The 20,397-nt window shown below is 41.1% G+C and overlaps 3 protein-coding genes across 4 annotated transcripts; all 3 read right to left on the bottom strand.

The window, feature by feature from the left end:
• Positions 1-268: 268 nt before the first annotated feature.
• On the bottom strand, positions 269-8,195 carry nepro (nucleolus and neural progenitor protein). Of its 2 annotated transcripts, none has more exons than XM_056437809.1 (9): positions 8,111-8,195; positions 7,755-7,909; positions 6,276-6,364; positions 5,520-5,648; positions 5,277-5,354; positions 4,787-5,094; positions 4,403-4,458; positions 4,097-4,311; positions 269-3,601 (listed from the first exon to the last, which is right to left on the bottom strand). In XM_056437809.1, exons 1-9 carry the CDS (start codon positions 8,193-8,195, stop codon positions 3,271-3,273), a joined length of 1,446 nt encoding a protein of 481 aa, XP_056293784.1. In that variant the 3' UTR covers positions 269-3,270. The 2 variants fall into 2 exon arrangements, with proteins under 2 accessions (XP_056293784.1, XP_056293794.1); XM_056437819.1 differs by having other exon boundaries at positions 4,421-4,458.
• Positions 8,196-9,344: 1,149 nt separating this feature from the next.
• On the bottom strand, positions 9,345-11,413 carry tex30 (testis expressed 30). Its single transcript, XM_056437344.1, has 6 exons — positions 11,366-11,413; positions 10,855-10,937; positions 10,440-10,676; positions 10,296-10,347; positions 9,729-9,943; positions 9,345-9,584 (listed from the first exon to the last, which is right to left on the bottom strand). Exons 2-6 carry the CDS (start codon positions 10,870-10,872, stop codon positions 9,423-9,425), a joined length of 684 nt encoding a protein of 227 aa, XP_056293319.1. The 5' UTR covers positions 10,873-10,937; positions 11,366-11,413; the 3' UTR covers positions 9,345-9,422.
• poglut2 (protein O-glucosyltransferase 2) lies at positions 11,269-17,349 on the bottom strand. Its single transcript, XM_056437332.1, has 10 exons — positions 16,871-17,349; positions 15,439-15,644; positions 15,089-15,294; positions 14,293-14,370; positions 14,017-14,189; positions 13,131-13,368; positions 12,680-12,889; positions 12,435-12,524; positions 12,169-12,273; positions 11,269-11,425 (listed from the first exon to the last, which is right to left on the bottom strand). Exons 1-10 carry the CDS (start codon positions 17,068-17,070, stop codon positions 11,408-11,410), a joined length of 1,524 nt encoding a protein of 507 aa, XP_056293307.1. The 5' UTR covers positions 17,071-17,349; the 3' UTR covers positions 11,269-11,407.
• Positions 17,350-20,397: the final 3,048 nt, after the last annotated feature.

Genomic DNA, 20,397 nt, shown 5'->3' with positions numbered 1-20,397 from the left:
CCTTATTGTTAGCAAGTAGTTAGATTTTCAGTTAAGAAAACCAAGAAGTTAAAGACACTTATATGAAGTCCTATTCAAATGTATGCTCTTGTAAGCTCTAGTAGTCTATAATGAGTAACAGCACAGGCAATGCTCTCTTTTTCATTGCAATGCACTAATAGTGTCCTCCAGGACCAAAAGAATAAGTAAAGTAAATGGATTGTTATGGTACACCTGGGGTCTTTTTTAGGACTTATTTATAGAGGTGATTAAAAGCTTGTCACCAAGCTCTCCCAAAAGATTTTTAATAAGTACAGGTTTGGAGACATTGTCCTGAAACATAACACAACATATATATTCTTGGACACAAAATAACCATAGATACACTCATGACAATTAATTTCATCGATAAATGTAGGGATACAACTTCTTTTAGACTTCACTGAATGAGAGATTTCTGAAAAATTAGATTAAAATCTTCTCTTTAAGGTTCATATTTCTAAACATAATCATACTATTGCATGGGAATGAAATCCCCTATAGTAAAGAGTACACTTTATTAAAAGGCTGGATCATTTATATTCACTGTACCCCTCTGGCTTTAATGATCATTTTGAGCGTACATGTTTCCTGTTGTAGTTTTCATACTTTATTCATGACCTTGGTACACCCTTATACTTTATCATTGATAGATTGGAAACCAGGTTGAGTAATGAAATGCACTAAAGAGCTTGAGGCCCTAGGTTGGTTTCTATGGCGCTCTACTTTATGTGTTGTCTCTGTGGAGATAATGATTGATACTGATTGATTTTGTATACCTATAAATGTTGAGAATTCCTTAACGCCAAACCATATACGTTTAGACCTGAACCACTTGGGCTCTCTATTCCCCTTCTGCTATTAAAGTGAGAATACAATAAACTGAAGATCAGCATATTGCGGAGTGCAGCTCTATATTATTTCTCCTGTTTTAGGTCATACTGTGCCCACAGGCCATAACTGATGCTTTCACAGAACGCCTGGGGAACCATACATTTCAACAACAATATGCACAATTCCACCACTCAGCCTGGCCAACCATCTCTTCACAATGATAAGCTATTAAACACCTCTTGGCTGACAGTAGACAGACAGGGTGCTTCACAGTCTATGATCTCTTTACTCTGAGGCAGCAGGCGGTGCTGACAACGTGCTGCCCCAACCAGATAATGATGCCGGCTCTTCGGGTGTACTGAAGAAAAACATAAACTATTGATGACATGGAGCTATTGCAGAAATTGGCCAACCAATTATGTAACAGGGTCATGTTTGTCTTACCTGTACATTAGATTATTTTTTAGAGCTGTTTGTTGTAATTACGGACAGTAACGTGTCAGCTTTTTACATTTCATTCCTGCTTACTGGCAACACGTTGTGGCCTCTCCCCGTGCACCAGTTTACCACTGGCTGAGGTAAGGTCTGTAGTTGTTAACACTTCTTAGTCACCTCAACAGCCTGCAGTCTTTTCAGAGTTAAATATAGCCAAACTATGTGGAGACAGTCGATGCTATTTCATTTACTTTTAGTATTTCTTAATTACAAGTAGTAAGGTCAAAGTCAGTGTTTTTGCATTGGATGAAAAATAATATCATCCTCAGTATTACATGTTGTAAATTTTCAACAAGGCACACATCTCTACTGCATCGTTTTTGTAGATTCATTTATACAAGGGTGCTTTTTACTTAATATTGGAAAGAAGAATTGATTCTTTTTACTTTATGTTGTAAGACAATATATGTCAAATATTGGTAGTTCAATAGAGCACACATTGAGATACTCAGTCACTCCTTCAAACCTTATGCAGAGAAAAAAAGAAAGCGTCAGACTTCATATACATGCCTATTTATACGAAAAGGAGACATTGAAGGCTTTTCCTCTGCAGGAGAGTACACAAGTTTACCTTGACTAATTGATTTAGATGAAACCCAGAAAGCACAGGAATCAGAAATCGGCACTCAAATGGAGAAATATAGCTGGCGGGCTGATGCGAGACCATAACTCAACCCAGTCGGTGCTCGGTGAGGGGGAGGAGAACTGCACCGTTGTATTTGCGGAGATGGGAGGACTGTGTCTTATTTAGCAGAGGATGACAACACGGTGGGCAGGAAAAACACAGGCTGCAGCAAAACTAACCCTGTAGCTTCTAATTTGGTACAAAGCCTCCAGTCCTGAACACACACAGTCGCGATGGTCTGCCAGACACCTGCCTGTTTTGGATGTGGTGGCACCTGCACCATTCTTATACCTGACTTCAAAGGATACTCTGCAGAGGATAGGCTGCTAAACCGTACGACTGCCACTGTGTTCTGTTCCTATCAGCACTCAGTTTCTAGCACACCTTCAAGTGAAAGGAGAAGATGGACACATCTGCTTTCACACGCTGTCTTAAAGGATGAGAGGTTGCTCTCATATTCTCGAAAACAATCAACGGTCTGGAACTAATCACAAAATGCATTCGTTTATCAACTCCACCAGGTGGAGCCAGAAATACCACGAGGCTTTTACTGCCTAAAATAAGCATTTGTGAATTGCATGGTTCGTTAAAAGTGATCTGTATTGCGTTGGGCACAAGACATGCATGTTATTATACTGCAGTGCCATCTTCATCGTGTGGAACACAAAGTACTGTTCACTGTATGCATGCTGGAGCGAAGTTCCAGTCAATGGATACATCTGTAAATGGGTTAAATAACAATTCCAGTCAGACCCTATAGTCTTTCGAAAAAGTCTCTTTGAACCAGTTCCTTTTGCACTGTATGCCTCACAAATGTGGATTAGTTGTGCAATAGTTAACAGAGTCTGGACGATTTATTGGCATCAAATGTACCAAGCAGAGGGAAAACTATTTGTTTGCACAGCTAATAGAATATGAAAAATCAATGTTCTTGTATATGGGAGTTTACAGTCAAAGGATTTGAAAAGCATATTTTAATTAATTGTGTTCACATTTGTTTTAGCAGACGTGCTCAAACATTTCAAAATAAAAAATCCCGAGGAGCAGGACATGTTCTTTATTCTCCATTTGAAATGTTTGAATGCCTTATTAGTCACTGCCTCTTGAATAGAATTCCTATTATTAAAACATGAAATCTCCCCTTCTAGTTACTTTCTGTGATACAGTGACTGTTGCTGCATATTTAGCATTTCATACAATGTCCAATCATCAAATGGCATCTTCCCTTTAGAAACAGAACGGCATGCGTCATATACTGAGCTGTCAATTGTTTCCTTGGATGTGTCTGTTCCAAAGCGTCAAAAACCTACAGAGGCAAATATATCATCGATGTCATCATGGCTGGCGGTCTGAGATGTCGTCTCACATTTACTCCTGTTTATTTGGTCGTCCTCCGACAGTCCAGACACTGATAGCTCAGTCTTCTTCCTTTGTCCCTTCAGCTGCTCCTTTTTCACATCAGTTCTCAGAGTTGAGGACTTCAATCGACTCCTGAGTGTCTGAACACGAGTTCTCAGGCGAGCGTGTCCCCTCTCTGCAGCAGAAGACCGACAGGCTCTCGGCACTGACCCTTGAGGAGTTGAAGCCCAGCAGGCTTCCCGTCTAAAGGTCCGCAACCTCCTCTGGATGCTGGGGATGACGACCAATTAGACATAGGAGCAATCAGTATTTAGTGGACCCATGTTAGAGAATACTTTATGTACTTTTCCCTCAACACATTTATAAAGTTACACCTGGACAGTATAATGCAATCCAACACGACTGTTCTGTCAAAAAGTTTTCATTTATGTGGCTTTTAATAATAATCATAATAATTTTACATTATAGCCAGTGTAATATTCGGCGGTGATGTTGTCCTGAACTACATTATAGTCAGAGGGGTTTTAATATTCACGTCAAAATGGGAGGAGACCTCAGAAGGCTCAGGAAAAGATGGAGGAATTATATCTCCCCCGGATTAAGCGGATGATAAAGGATGGATGTATGGATGGGTTTTAATATTCTGCGCCCTCATTTTGGTAATTAAGTACAAAATAAATTATTTAAATGATTGAATTGCATTATATTGCATAGCCGTACCTGATAAAGTGACCACTGACCAATATTTTGCAGTGTTGCTCTTACTTGTAACCCGCTGCCTCGAGGCATTTCATCCTTTGGCACTTTAAAAGCAAGAAGTTTAAAACACGTCTTTCCTTTTCCATCTTCTGGGATTTACACCACGGGATCATTTCTTCCAGCTGGGTCACCATGTCTGTGAAAGTAGTGGCCGCTCTCACTCGTTTCCGGAACTTTTGGTTCTCGTCAGCCTTCTGTCTTTTCTGTGGGAAGGATTCTCCCTTGGGGAACAAAATCATGAGATGGGATGATTAGGTGAAACATGATATCTTTTGTATATATAGACACATTTCATTTGGCTCTCCCACATACCTCAGTTATATCCCTCACCTTGGGAAAAGGCTTCATGTCAGTGTCAAGACCTACATCTGAAAAAATAACGGTCATGTCAATACTGTTGTAACATTGTTCACTCTGCAGTACAAATAAGACAATGAGAAAATGCAGCACCGAGTAAAAAAATAAACATACAGCTTTGCTTATGTCATGTGGTGCAAATCACGCACGGCTACATTGATTACTTTATCAGCCATCAATAGCTGGGAACGCAAAGCACCGAGACCACAGACTGGTTATGTTGTTTTCAGAACTCTTGTCACCCTCCTGTAAACGAGTGTGTCCTTTATAGGAGTGTAATCTTACTGGCCTGCAACTAATGAGTCACACAGGATACAGAACAATGAAAAAGCTCCAAACCTCTTTCAATAGAAACACCCAGGTCTTCGTTGACCTTCCTCATCGCTCCCTGGTTCTTGACTTTTACAGAAGATTTCTCCCCCCTCTGCTTTTGCTTCTGCTGCTCCTTGTCGGATTTAGCATGGTGACCATTTGCTGGCTTTTTGGTCAGAAATGCATCAGAAGGACCCAGGAACTGAGCCATCTCTGCTGGCAGGGAGAAGTCTTTGAGGGAGGGCATGGGCGCGACGCTGGCTACTTCTCCGATGAGCTCCAGGAGCTGCTGGTACAGAGTGGACAGGCTGACCAGGATACCGCGGAAAATCACCCTGATGAAGCACGAGGACGGCAGATTGAGGTTTAAAAGAGGACAGTCAAAGATTTCAATTGGAGATGGTTTTTTTCTAAAACCTTATTGGAATGTGGAGCCATCGACATGCAACGTGACCTTGTGCAGTTTAATTCTGCATCGTTTTGCCTTTCTCAGTCTTTTTAGAAAGAGCGCACTCACCAGAGACGACTGAGCATGCTGGTTATCACCATGTTCGAGATTACAAACTCCTCCCATTTCATCTGCTGCTTTGTGAGTCTGAATAATATATATGTATCTTAAGGACAAACCCATCAGGTGGCATCAAGAAAGCAAAGACTGTCAATCATAATTCAGACAAAGAGATTCACAGTTGCAAAAAATAAATAAAGAGATCTGTGTCAGATTACTCTTCATGTTTCTGAACCACTTTTAAAAGGATACGCGAAAGCTCTGCTGCAACGACTCATTGTGCAGCTCATCAGCTGGCCGGCTCCCAGCACTTTGAGACAGAGCCACTCCAGCATGGGTTGACTGGGGACGTCACACTCCCCAGCCTTGATGCTCAGTTCCCTAAACACACACACACACACACGCATCATTACAGTGATAATTACAGCCTCACACTCAACGACATGAGTCACTGCTGTAATGTGGGCCTCAAAGAATGTGAAGCTGCAAACTAACATGGCTTAAGTGATCTGAGTGAGGAGTCAATAGCCACCATACTTATTATCAGTGCTTTCACATGTTAGAAACGGGTTTCTCTCTGAGATTGTTATTGCCACTGATGGATATGCCACTTAGTCAATGTTACTCTTAACTTGGAAAATTAAAAACAATTTCAAAAAAGCATATGCTGATTTTATATTAGCTTCTTATACTTTTAAACTCTGAAATGTAAAGTTGCAAGTCATTACATCTTAACATATTTTTTTAATTTAAACGCTATTCGATTTATTATTGCACACAAAACCTACACCATAGAAATGACCTGACATGATGTGGAAGATGGGCCCCATCGATATTATTGGTCTGCAATAGGCTGATCAAGCTCCAGTGCCTTCAGTGTTTGTTTATAGTGTATTGTAATTAAGCCATGCAAGCTTTCACAGACAGCAACAACTGTGTTTGATGGCCTCTATGTTCATAAACAATTATCAGCACATCACATTTGAGACAATGAAGCTTTCTATGTACCTTTGAATTCTGTTGGGACACAGCTCGGTCAGCTCCTGGAGAGCCACGTCAAGCTTCATGCTCTTCAGCCTGTTTATGCATTGTTCAACCTGTGAGAGATGAGGCGCAATATGTGACGTTAATAAAAAGGCACATCAGTGAGCTTTTATCTCGCGTTGTCTTGTTTAAGACCTAATCCTTAATCCTTGCATGTGTCCCCATCACCAGGGCCCTATTCCTCTGACGTGGTTCAACCAAGTCAATCAAATGTCATATTAGCCATCTTAAATTAATCTGATGATTGAAATTAGGCTATCTCAGTTTTCTCAAACAATCTGGTTAATTCGAACCAGACTTCAGTAATATGGATAGTTGCGCGTTCTACTTCAAAAAGGGTGAAGCGTTCATCACCGAAACAATGACTTTCTAACAGCACAAAGGCAAATAAACTCAAAAGGAAAAGCCTCTTTTTTCTCCGCTGACAAGCAGGAGATGATCATGTACGCATATGAGGAATTCCAGACCATAATCAGGGCAAAATCTAACACCGCCACCACTGCGAGGGCTAGACAAGAAGCATGGCAACATATCGCAGTCAAGTTAAATGCGTAATGCTGCGTTCACATGAATATTCACAACGCACTCGTGTTTGGGTTCATAACATTAATATCAATGTGCTTTATTTGCATCCATTCGTGTCTGTGCATTGACTTTGCATTGAATCTACTCGCAACGCATTTGGTGTGAACGCAGCAAGTGTTGGGAAAATATATCTGCTCATTTTAAGTGCCTCATCACCCCAATCAATCCGATTATATTTCTTGAAATGTGCCTGCAGGCAGTCGGCTTAATGGAATGCATCATCAATGAGATCCAATATAATTATCTCAACTCTTTCAGAATGAGTCGATAAAAACAAGCCCAAAGAGTATGTAATGTATACAAATGAATAGTTACTTATAAGGATATATGTACTGTATGTGCATATGTATCATGTACTCAGCGTCGGAAATACACAAGAGCAAAACTGCCCCCATGAAATATATCACTAGGAGAGGGGAAAAGAGTGCAGTCAGTAAATGATCCTCATAAGTTACTGACATATTGTGGTTCACAACCAATCCTCTATTTGAGTAAAATACAATTAGTTGACTGCAGTTGATTGGGGGGTTTCAAGGTTTAAATGTTTACCTCTAAATTATCAAAATGTTCACCAGTCCTGATATGCATGTCAAATGTTACAACGTTTGGGATATGATAAAGGCCCCCAAAACACTTTCATTGCTCAAGAAGAACGTGAATAATAATTTTTAGAAAAACAATAGGTTCCTTTACGAAGAAGTCGTCATGAGGACCCTAATAATAATAATAATAAATAAAATAATAATAATAAAAAATAAAAAATAATATCAGAGTGCTAAAGAGCCAGTAGATAGTTAAAAACAAATTACATCATAACATGTAGTGGCCTGATGTAGAGGATGTATTCACAGCCCTCACCTGCTTTACGCCTTTGAACGTCTTGTTGCCTCTGGAGCTGTTGTTCAGGACGTACATCAGCTCGTAGAGAACTCGTACCTCCGTTTGAAGAATCTCACTCCGAATAAGTTTAAGCACCATCTCATTTTCCACCAACAAGTCTTTAACGCGTGCATCTGCATAACAGCAACCACAGTCAAACGTTACAGTTCATCCACCGATAAAATACAACTGTTCATCATTACTGCACAGTGGACATATGCCCCAACACGTGGGTTGCAAGCGGCACATTCAGAGTGTCTGGCGCAGAGTTTTGCGCCAGACGGCGCGTATCATGGGCATTTGTAGTTAATTAGCATCCGAACAATGACTCGTACCTGTAGTTAAACTGAAACGGACACGGACACGAGACACGGCACCGGGAAACGCAATGTTTACCCTGTTCCACGGTTCTCCTGCCATGTTTCCCCCCCACCAACAAAACAATACGGAAGTCAGACAGCCAATTGTATTCGACTAGATGTAAACGTCAGACTTTTTCTTAAAGGCACAGAGAACACGTTGAGGATCGTTTGAGGGTCGGATATTAGTAGTCATGGCCTTTTGGTGGGATGTTCCTTAAAAATCGTTAATTATATCCAGCAGAAAACTATGTCAGGGTCATTGATTTGAGTTTTAGTTTCTGTAATGGATGTCCAGAAACTGGTGTGCATTTTTTTGTAAAAGCTATGTACTTTTATTAATGAGAATATTGATGCGTTAAAGGAATGTGTTGTTTGGTGTACTACACAATATGACTCAGGAAAACACATGATTGTAATACTTTCAGTTTTCACAAATGTAAATTCAAGAAACCCTGCTTTATTAATTGTAAGCAATATTTTTTCAAACATTAGATTAATTAAATGCATCTCTCTTAACCCTTGTGTTGCCTTAGGGTCATTTTGACCCGAATCAATATTACACCCTCCCCCCGCTTTAGGATTAATTTGACCCCATTCAATGTTTAATGTCGGTGTTCTTTCGGTAGTCAACAAACAAACATAAAGTGCCTCACACTTAAACTTGGAAAACAATATTAATTCTAATAATTTTCTGGAGGTTTTAATTGCTGGCGTCAAATTTAACCCAAAGGGTAAAATATGTTAGTAAATATAAAGGTAACAGGAGGGTGAAACATTGAATCGGGTCAAAATGACCCAAAGGCGGGGGGAGGGTGTAATATTGATTCGGGTCAAAATGACCCTAAGGCAACACAAGGGTTAAACATAAAACTGTCTACGGTTGTACTGTATTACATGTTTCTTTAATAGATCTTTATCTCTCCCTAGCATTACACAAATATATGTTCTTCTCTTTATTACATCTTCTCTTTTGTACATGTATTGTAAAATGTCTTTAGAGAGAACTCAAGGGCCCATCTCTGGAAGTGTATTTGCTAGTAAGCTTGAAAATGTAAAATCTATTTTATAATATGAAATAAATAACTAAAAGAAAGTTTAACAAATAATTTGGGATCATTATTATTATTATTTTTTGGTAGCGCTGAATAATTTCTCCATTTAGTTTTCAAGAATGTCTGATAAAAAAATACAACACCATTTGTCCATATTGTGCAAAAATAAAAATCCTTTATTGAACAAGAAAGAACATAACAAAACAAAGAAAATAAAGAATAACTGAATGTATCTATGCACCCTGTTTACTCAACCAGGTGACGACTTGTAAATTCACTTCATCCAGCACAGAATCCTCCGACCTTCCCTTCACTGTCAGTCCATGGTTGCCTCCTTTCAGCCAGAAAACCTCAACCTCAGCTTTCATTTTTTTTACCATCCTTTCAAAAAGAACCTGAGCAAGCAAAAAGCAAAATAAGAACAAAATAAAATCAGTATACAAAACAATGGAATGATTAATAAATGAAATGCTTAATGCCTAAACACACATGAAAACCCTACAACTGTATAATAAAAAAGACCCCCCAAGCGTCCTCACCCTGTCACACATGTTGTCCTCAGTGCCTGACACACACAGCACAGGCAGGTGCTCCGGTAGCCCCCGAAGATCCTCACTTCGCTGCAGATGGGCATGCGTCTGTGCCGGAGGATGCAGGGGAAAAGACAGGCAGATGACACCCTGCACTGCATCCTCGGATTCATCACTCAGCTGCCTGGCTAAAGATGCAGCAGCACGACATCCCATTGACCTTCCTGTGGAGGGGGTCACAGAACTTTCGAGACAAGGAAGCATACTTGCCGAGTGCGGGATTTCATATTGTATTTTCTCTCTTTCTTTGAATTTTTTAGCAATGGACAATGTTGGCAAGGCCTGGAAATGTTTGAGGGCAGATTAACCAATACGGGAAATTATAATTCCATACATTATACAATGTGCATTTTCAGAATATAAACCATTATAAGAACTTTTATTGATCCGTCTATTTGTGTCCATTTAACTACCAACACCTCAGAAATTAAACTCTGCACTTAAATACATGGTCAATTGCCAAATGCTTAATTGTGTCTTTTTATTGTAGCCAAATTCAAAGTAAGTGTTGCTTACCTCCAACGAATATGTGCTTTATGGTAAACCTCTGCAGAGATTTCAAGAAGTCCTAGGGGGAAAACACAAGTGTGTCACAGCGTCCTGCTGATTCTGAATCCGCTGATAGTTGCACAGGATTGTTGTCTAGACTGAAACTCTTACCCACACAGCGCGGTACGCCTTGACTTTATAACCCAAATTTAAACCTTTACACGTGAAACGGAAACAAAGGAATCCATTTGAAGCCAAGGCGTGAGCCAAAGAAACCAGATGTTTAAAGTGCATGTCTCCACCCGCCCCATGTGTGAGAATGACGGCTGTCTGCACATCTGTCGCCGCAGCAGGGAGACACATCGCCGCATCCAGAGACTTTGTCCCGAAGGGCACTTTCACCGTGTCCTGAAAGCCGGTGAGAAGTCAGTGAACACTACTTCTAGTTTCCCAACGATATGCATTTGTAATGCATAAGAAAGACGTGACAATATAGCGAGCTTTACAAGAAACAACTTAAAATAGGCTGTTCTACCGGTTTACTGACATGAGTTACTCATGCTGGTGGCGAATGTTTGATATTTACCTCGTAAAACTCGGCCATTGCGTGATGGGAGGGGGGGCTGGCACATGCGCAGTGTCCCAGCAGCTGCGACGTTGAATGGGTTACTGGAGGCGGAGTTAGACATAAAAGGGACAGTAGCCTAATTAGTTAGCCTTTCGGCGCGTGCAGACAACTCACTGCGCAGGTGTTTATATATGACGCGTGACATTTCTTTTAACCCTGCTTGTCAATTTTGATAGTTTCGAGGTTTCTTCTCTGATATCCGATGAGTGGAACCTGACTCAAGGCGACATCTACTGTTCAGGAGGATGCATTACAGCTTTACTAAATTACACAACTTGTAAGCAATATATGTACTGACTTCGACATGTGTATATTTGCTTTTGCAGTGAGTTTGTGTGCATGTGTATACAACAAATGTAGAAAATTGATCCCTTTTAATATACAAAACAAAGATTTATTTAAAAAAATTAGATATTCAATATTCATATCATAGTCATACAATTAATTAACAGACATTATTTGGCAGTACATCAGTTATGAAGGGTTGCTCTGTAACTGGATCCCGGGTCAATCAAAGTTCATCCTTTACCTGAAAAAAACAACAACAAATAGATTAAGATTGGAATCGGAGAAGTGGGGTCAATAGACAAGATAATATCTGTTCCAGCACTCAAAACTACCGGTAACTGTTAACTGGATTTATTTAACATGTGGGGAGAAGCGTACCATCAGAAACTAAAAATAATATGTCATTTGAAAAATCCTATAAGCGGCAGGGTACTTCTGCTCAGCAGTTTGGTTTTAATTTTTACTTATTTAAATACAAAAAATGTTTACACCCCGCAGAAAAAATTGAATAGAAGAATATATGGACATTTTCGCTTATGGTTTCCCTTTATTATATTTAAAGGTCTCACATATCCATTGGCCACACAGCTCTTTTCACTGATGGTGCCTGACTAGTCCCTTTACTGTCCTGTGAGGTGAGGTTAACCAAGACAAAGTCACTCGGGTCCCATACCCTCATCCTGTGGCAGGAACATGGGGACACGTCAATACTGGGCTGCTCTACATTTCTATGTTCAGCTGGCATTTATTGAGCAGGTTACAGTAACACCTTACATACAGCAGAGGGAGCCAAAGTTTAAATATTACTACCAGTATTAGGCCCTGGCCCAGCTAAATGGAACAGGGCCATAATTAACATTAATAATTACAGCTGTGTTTATCCTGCAATTCAGTCAGTGGGTCTAGACTCTACTGGTGTTGTCCTGGTTACGAGTGTGAACCTTTAAGTTGAAGGAAAGGGTAACAGAAAAAAAAGTCCCTTACCCTCGTCCTGTGGCAGGAACATGGAAACATCTCGTCACTGGGCTGCTCTACATGCTCCATGCCTTCTCGAACCTTGGGCTCTGTGACCTGGAGTTTGGCATACTCCTATAAGAAGAAGAAGAGTATTGAACTTACATAGAGGAATGGAACAGGCAAGGAAAAACATAATGTGCAATTATTACACCGTATTGTCACATAAATAAGGGCATACAGTGCCAAAGGAACACACCGTCACATCAGTGACTCTAAAACTGCCAAAATGTTACCTGAAAAAGTTTGTAGTAGTAACAAAATATGTTGTTGCCCATAAGGTGATTGCGAGCAAACTGCTGACCCGCCAGTGCAATTTTCTTTGCCTGAAAGAGTAACAATCGGAGCAAATTTATTATTATTATCCATGTTTATTCTTAAAAAAGGTCTGTACATTGCCACTGAGTCAAATATCACGACATCCCAGCATTCACCCCCAAATATTATTCGGAATGGCCACATTTATCATTATCATCATCACCTCTCCATCGTGGTCACGAGCCCACTGGATCTTTTGCAGCAGGTCTCCGAGGTCCGCCCTGACAGGGATGTAGTGCTCCCACGGCCGCAGCTCAGTGTAGAAATGCTCGTAGTAGCCAGAATCCTGCTTTAAGACCACACTGTCTCCGGCCAAGAGGTAAGGCAGTCTATATGCGGCAACAGTGCCGTCTATGCTTATTTGGTACTTGTACTGGTGGTGGAAATGGGACAGAAAAAATAAATTAAGTGCCTATCTTTCAAATCAGCTTCTGAAAAACTGCTTATGGTTGTGTAAAGCAATTTGCTGAAAGCTGCAAAGTGCTTCCAAGTGTCTTACTGTGTCTGGCGTCTCTTCACCATGATGTGATGTTATGACCAAAAACATCACGTAATGAGGACTCCGAGATATGTTGTGTGAAATAAATCAAAACCGGCCATGCTGGAGCACTCACCTTGAAAAAGTCAAAGAAAGAGACGTGTTTGACCAGCGGCCCATAGAGGCCCTCGTCATGTTTGAAGAAGAAGAAGTTGGTGAAAGCTGCGTCTATCGCGTCGGGCTGAGCCCTGGAGAGCTTGACCAGATCCAGGCGTTCCTGCCGACTGTCCCGGCCCCTCCAGAAGGCCGTGGCGTCCTTCTCCGGCCACGGCGGCCCCGTGTTGGCCTGCACTGACATCATGTCCAGACTTACTCTATTCATTGGGTGGACAGGATGTTTTCCAAGTTATTCATCTCAGCATCTGTCAAAGTTATGGACGATGCATACTTTTTGTCACGCAGAGATCGGCGGCTACAGATGAGGCGAGTAACACACAATACAAGGTGAGAATTTCTGCAGAGCAGAAAACTAGGCGCCTAATCAAATATTTGTTGGCAAATATTTCTTCCGCTGTCACACACAGCAAAAATGCATGAAGCGATGCAGAGGAAATAATGAGCATCTCGGCACAGGTTTATTTTGGCTCCACATTATTCAGACTGTGTGTACACTAGCCTTCTTGTTCCCCCGCCCCTCCTCGTCCTCTGCTGAGGGAAGAAGAGCAAATTGTAAACTCCTCTTTATGACTACTGGACAGCAATGTGTCCAAGCTGACTAGAACGCCCGTCTTCCACTCTGAAGCAAGCTACACACTTTTTCAGAGCCACCAGGAAGGGAGGAGTACATACTCAGAAGATACCATTTTCAGTGCAGTGTCCCTTTAAGGGTTCCGAGGTATGATCGGTAGACTGTGGTCACACACTCACTACTATTGCACAGACTTAATGATATTGCCAACTATGAATATTGTGACTGAATCAAAAAATGCATATGGTGTTTGTGCTACGGGTGCACCCCTTACCTTCCCATGGTCTCAAGGACAGACTCAGTCAGGTCATAGGTGGGCATGACAATATCTCTGGTATTGTTAGAGCCACACCAGGAAAAGATGGGATGCATCCTCTCAGTGGGTTTTCTCTTCTCCAACGGCCAGTCACCCAGGTTCACAAAGAACTCAATATCAGGGAGCTGCACCTGAGCGGACAATGCAACGGAAACAAGCGACAAATGAAACACGAAAAACGGGTTTAAAGATGAAACATTGACCGATTTAAAAGATGGTTCAAGAAGAGCTTACCTTTCTGGAGAGTGACAATAGGATGGCGTCCATGAAGATACGGAAACCGACATGCTCTCCAAAGGTTTGAACGTAGACCTAAGAGAATACGACATCAAAAGCCAAATCAACATAAAAGAAAACGTCACAGGAGTTCTCAACTGCAAACTCTGTCCGCTGATGAAGAACATGCATTACCAGCTTAAAGAGTGAACTTTTAATAAAAGGTGTTTTATCAGTTGTGTGCAACAGTTAAACAAATTATATACATATATAACTTTTTTTTAAACTGTTGCATGACTTTATCCATTGTTAATTTTCATGTTATAACTATTGAAATACAATTGAAAGCTCAACGCTCAAAACAGATTGGAGCAAAGGGGTTGTAGATCCCAGACAACCGATCGATTACTGGACGTCCCAGGTAATGCTAGCACTGTGGCCATGGGGCTTTAGACGCATCGCCATTACAGGAGCCTGGACTGACGTCCACACTCGTATTTTAAAAAGATTGTACCCTTGAACACCTGCTAGATAAGACAATTCTTCCAGGTGTGTCACATAGCTCCAGGCTCTCCTGGGCCTGGCCCACTTTACATTATCACATGGCCTCTAATTACTTTTCAGGCAAAGTAAATTATACCCATTGCTACTAAACTGCCCTCTGGTCATGATAGTATTTGAGAGAGGAACTGGGGCTATACATCGTTTTTTGGTCAAACTACTTGAATGTTATAGTTACAGTTGGACACATATATGGCTGATATGCATTGTTTATCTTATTGCTCATGTCTGGCGTTTCTGAAGCGTGAGTTACCCTGTTGTCTTTAACGGTGTAGTGGCAGAGGCTCTGTCTCTGTCCAAAGCGCTGCGGGATCTCCTGCGCATTAACGTCTGGGTCAACACTCGAATAGATGGCCAGGTCCTGGTCTATCTGAGGGAAGGACTGAGGACAGTGCATGTGGGCCTCCCATACAGAACCACTGGGCTGGGGGCAGTCGCAGCCCTCATGGTAGACTGGGCCTGCAGAGAAAAAACAAAGAGGCTTTATGATCTTTCTCTTTCAACTGACTTTAAAAAATAAAAATAAATCAGTCACCCAAAACCCCCCTACCCACAAATGTCATCCTCAAAGATATTTTGTAGGAATCATGGATTGTGCTCCACCTTTGAGAATGAACGGTGACTTGGCCACATGCTTGTCCTTGAGCAGAATGTGGATGTGGAGGTCCGTGTAGGTGGCGTACATTCTGTAGCGAACCAGGAAGGAGCCGTCGTGACGATCCAGGATCTGGATCCAAATTCTGGTGAACTCCTCCACTGGGGTCACCATCTTGACCTCAAAGGTCTTCTCACCGGGCGACGTTGTTAAACTGGGGAGGGAGAAAACGTGGAGAATGTGCTCCCATTAAGAAAGAGCAGAGGCCGAAAGACATCAACACAACTTCCCACCTACTAAAACGCTTAGTTTAACACAATAAGAAATGTACAAAACGTCTTGAACGGACATTGGGACTGAAACAGACCGAGCTAGCTTAGGAATATTTGCCTTGACTGCACTTAAAATCAATGCTCAATACTGTGACTCTATATCTTGTAATTCAATATTCCAAGGTGTGCCCTAAAACAGGAAGTCAGTTGTTACAAATACAATATAATGGCTTCTTGATAGTGGAATGATGATATTGTGTGTCTCATGTCCCAGCAGATAACAATAATGTAGTTTTATTTTGCTCTAGACAGAGATGGAAGTGAGAAGCTGATCCCTCTAGACACTCAAAGCATGTGTGAAAGTGACACCCACAGAGTAACTGAGGGCGATGCCTTCCTTGGGCCCATGGGAGCCTTTTGATGAAAGGGGGTTATTGGAGGTTGTCTGACTCTTTCTCTCTTGGGCTGCATACTTTCCTCTCCGCTCTCCCACCGTCTCTCACTATTGGCTAGTTTAAAATGCCAACATGATTGAAAAAAAGCTTTTCACTACGTTTTCCTGCCTAGTCGTCATGCAGTCCTCAGGTGCTAATGAAAAATACAGCAACATTGTCCCACGTCCAGACAACTGGAAGAAGGTTATAGTTCATCAGTCATGTTTGTATCGAGGCCAGGACACCACACTGACCCAAACATGAGACAATATTTATTGTTGTTCATTGTCGAAATCAGGATGGAATCATGAGGGTTTTCAAATTTGAGTAAATTAATTTCCGAGTGGAAAAATTAACATCTGGCCTTTCAAGTCCCCGTAAAGTATTTTCTTGTAAAAACAAACACTGGAGAAAGGTGGAGACATAACCTAAAACCTTATTGGGGTGGGGGGCTGCACATTTGCTGCTTGGAGAGTTGTTTAACAAATATAACACTGCCATACAACTTTCTCACATGTTCTTGCTGTAATTAAATAAAATACACAAACACAGAAATTATGTTTCATGCCACTAAAATACATACATGTGTTCAAACTGACACCATCGTACAATAATCCAAACGGAGGATAATGCTACGTGGAGCATTGCTTTGCCAATAACATTTTACAGTTTGCTGAGACTGGGGGGGAAGCAGCGCGACCTGGCTGTGGTCAGCAGGCCGAGGGTTCACTTACTTTCTCCCCGAGCTGTCTGCCGCCTGCACGAAGAAGAACCGAGCAGGAAGGACGGCGTTCGTTTCGAGTCCGGGTCCCCAAACCAATGTGCGTGCAGCACTGGGTAACGACACCGGGTCTGCATGAGCTCCCAGGACTTCATGTCGGAACAGATCCAGGAGCAGCAGCAGCAGCAGCCACGAAAGTAGCCGAAGAGACATGACCTGTCCTGAGTGCCCTGTCGCTGTGAACGTCAGCCGCTACTTTCCGCCACACTTCGGTTCTCCGCCCGAACTTGCCATTGTCGTTTAAAGAAGTACACAACGAACCCATGCATCAAGCGAATGAATATAACTGTGTAACACTAGCTCAGGTTTTAACGTAAGTTCGGTGCCTTTCCATTTGGGGCAGCACATCTCAGAGGTGGCATTGCTAACATCATATATGCTCTCTTTGACACACAGATCACCGCGAGCTAACTGCATCCAGGATCCCCGAACCGAGATCAGAACTATCTGCTGAATGAACGCGGGGCGGGACGAGCACCCGCGGTCCGGCAATCCGATTGGTCGCCACAGCGCTGACTCTGGGTTTGATTGGCTGAACGAGAAATTGGCTCCGAGTCTGAATCCGATTGCACAGAAGTCCGGAAATAAAGTCTCGTCTACATGCTGGCCATGGGCCATTCATGGGTGTGAAGCTCCTGTCTCTGATGATGTTGAGGGAAACGCATGCATTGTGTATTTAGTTTCCTTTTTAAAGGTTTAGCAGCGCGTTATTTATTGTGATGCATTATGTAATGCATGACACTTTATGGAGTGGTTTGATATACAATATTGCATCGAATCAGAACTTCCCCACTCACACTGTTCTTAAGTAGTTATATATCATGCTAGTACATATTATGTCACGTCAGCTCAATGTAAAAAAACGGAACCTTTCACAGTTATTTTATGTCTTCTATCATTTATTTATTTTATTGCTGATGTACTTGTGTTACCAGTATTTACCATTGTGGTGGGGCTATATTTAATTGTTTTACATACTGTTTTGTAATTGTATTAGTGATAGATATATTAATACTAATAATAATAATAATAAAAAGGTGCTAGTAAAGGTACAATATGTACCTCTGAAGTCTAGTGGAGTATAAGAATAAAGTGTTATTAAATTGAAATACAATACAGTGTAGGCATATGGAGGAATTTACCATAATGGATTCAAATGGTCTAAAAATATCTCAGCCCAAAATTACAAACTGCGGTGGATGCAAAATATTTGTAATACTTTTTAAGCAATGATATGATATGTGGAATGCAGGGAAATTATTTATTTATCACGGTAATACCATTTGTGAAAAATGCATTTGTGTCTACCTTGCACCCAGTCTAGGTGAGAATCCATGATGTGGGGAAGCCCAGATGATCCTCTGTAAATCATCAGGAACCACCACCCTATGCTGACAAGCAAGACAACAGCAACTGATTGCAATGAAAGAGAGCTCTCAACTCTGTACATCAATCAATGTTTATTTCAGTTTGCTTTTGCATCAACATATTTTTGTCAGGTCATTTCTATTAGACTAGTATAATATCAATAAGAACAAAAAGTGGTAGAATCCATTTAAATAAGACAAACATTTCTGCCATTGAGAAAACCAGAGAAATGCCTTTTCAAGATACTAGTGAAGAACTACAGAAGTCCAGTGATTTAGACAGAGCCAGAATACCAGATACAGTACCAGCAGTAACAGGTACAACATATATAGAGAAAATATCCCAAGAATGTCTTTATCTTTTGTACTTTTTTTTCGCTTTACCTTTCTGCCAAGATTGAGCTGTACAGTTAATATAAAAACCCAAAACATAAAAACCAAAAATATACTAACAAAACAGCTCATCAGTAGAAGTCAGATTTTTTTCTTTTCTTTTCTTTTGGTTTCTTTTCACATTTAAAAAAAATGGGTTTTCTCTGCCATTGAAAGAACTGCACTGAACACAAATCTCATTGACGGTACAGAGATAGTAGAGCATTTTGTTTTTACATGTTTATGGTACCTCATAGAATCAAATCATGTGGAACACGTAAATCTGTGTGGCACTGCTTTCGGATTTCAGGTGACTCGGGTCGACTAATGGGTTTGAAGGCCGAGCCTAAGGAATTCATCAGTCGCCTGGCAGGAAGGAGGGAGAAATGACTCGCAATGCAGATGGATTCACTTGTCTTATTTTTCAGGTTTTGAGTGTCGGTGTCGCTGTGCATATTTTATGTGGGAGTGATGTCAACTTGATCAAGGCGAATCACCTCAATGCTTGTGTGCATAAAGGCCGGATGTGTGAGAAATGGATATCAATAATCCTGTTTGGTTTTTCAGATCGATTCAAAATACAGACAAATACACAAGTGCGAAATATTATCCTCAGTTAATGCTGTTTGCCTGTCATGTGGCTACCCATTGACATGTACAACACAATCACAATATGATACACAACCATGTATCATGAAACATTTGTTGTTTTTAAACATACAATAGCCTTTAGTTTAGAGGCCATCACCATCAAATAAAGGACTGCGACAAGAGGATATCAGTCATCAAGAACAATATTGAACAAAAAATGACATATTTGCCTTGTGTTGAAATTGTCGCAAATGTTTTACACACAGTTTCTTCTACTGACTCACGTCTGAACATCACTGAGAAAAACACTGTTACTTCTCCTGAACCGTTTACTGATGATCCATTCACAAGTAAGTAGCGATTAAGTGGTTGTGACTCCACCCCCTCTTCATACTCCCGTCACAAAGACATTGACAATCATTAAAATCATTGTTTGTGATCACAAATAGAGGACCGCTCAAGTTTAACCCTGAAAATGCGTAAAACCACAACTTTTAAAAGACTGAGTTGAAGAGAAACGGGAGAGTGTCGTTCATTTCTGATTGCTTTGGCAGAGAAAGAGTTGAGTTTGCTGAACACTTGTGGCCCTCTTTGTCTCTCGCTCTCTCGTTCTCTCTCTGACATACACACACACACACTTTATGGCTCACTAAACTCATACATCAAACAAAGGCAGCTAATGAATGAAATAGTGAACCAGCAACACCCCCCAACAAATAAATATAAACACCCACCATATTTCTTTTTTTCAAAAAGAAAACAGACTTATTTGACTTTGATACATGCCCTCTGGCGAACTACAAGTACTGTGTCTCATCTGTTCTGATCGAACATATGATGACTACCACATATTAGCTCTTTGTTAATTAGTTAACAGTGGGTGGATTCACTCATCTTGTTTTTTATGGCACGTGAATAGGATATAGGGTCAGACTATAGCTATAAACACACTGTGTCCAGAATACGCTTTAAACACTACCAGCCTTTGAACATGTCCTCCTCCAATCGGTTCTCTGTTTTTATACACCTGTTGTTGGGAAGTGAGAGATTCCTCATCACATAATGCTTCTGTAAGCAGCAGCAGCCGGAAAGGGGAATTAGTGTGATTAGATTGTGCAGGATAAGGTTATATACGACTGTCTTGTGTTTG

The sequence above is a fragment of the Pseudoliparis swirei genome, chromosome 2, assembly GCF_029220125.1.
Source record: "Pseudoliparis swirei isolate HS2019 ecotype Mariana Trench chromosome 2, NWPU_hadal_v1, whole genome shotgun sequence".
Taxonomy (NCBI): Eukaryota; Metazoa; Chordata; class Actinopteri; order Perciformes; family Liparidae; genus Pseudoliparis; species Pseudoliparis swirei.
The sequence above is the reverse complement of the archived record's forward strand: the minus strand, read 5'-3'. Positions and strand labels throughout refer to the sequence as shown.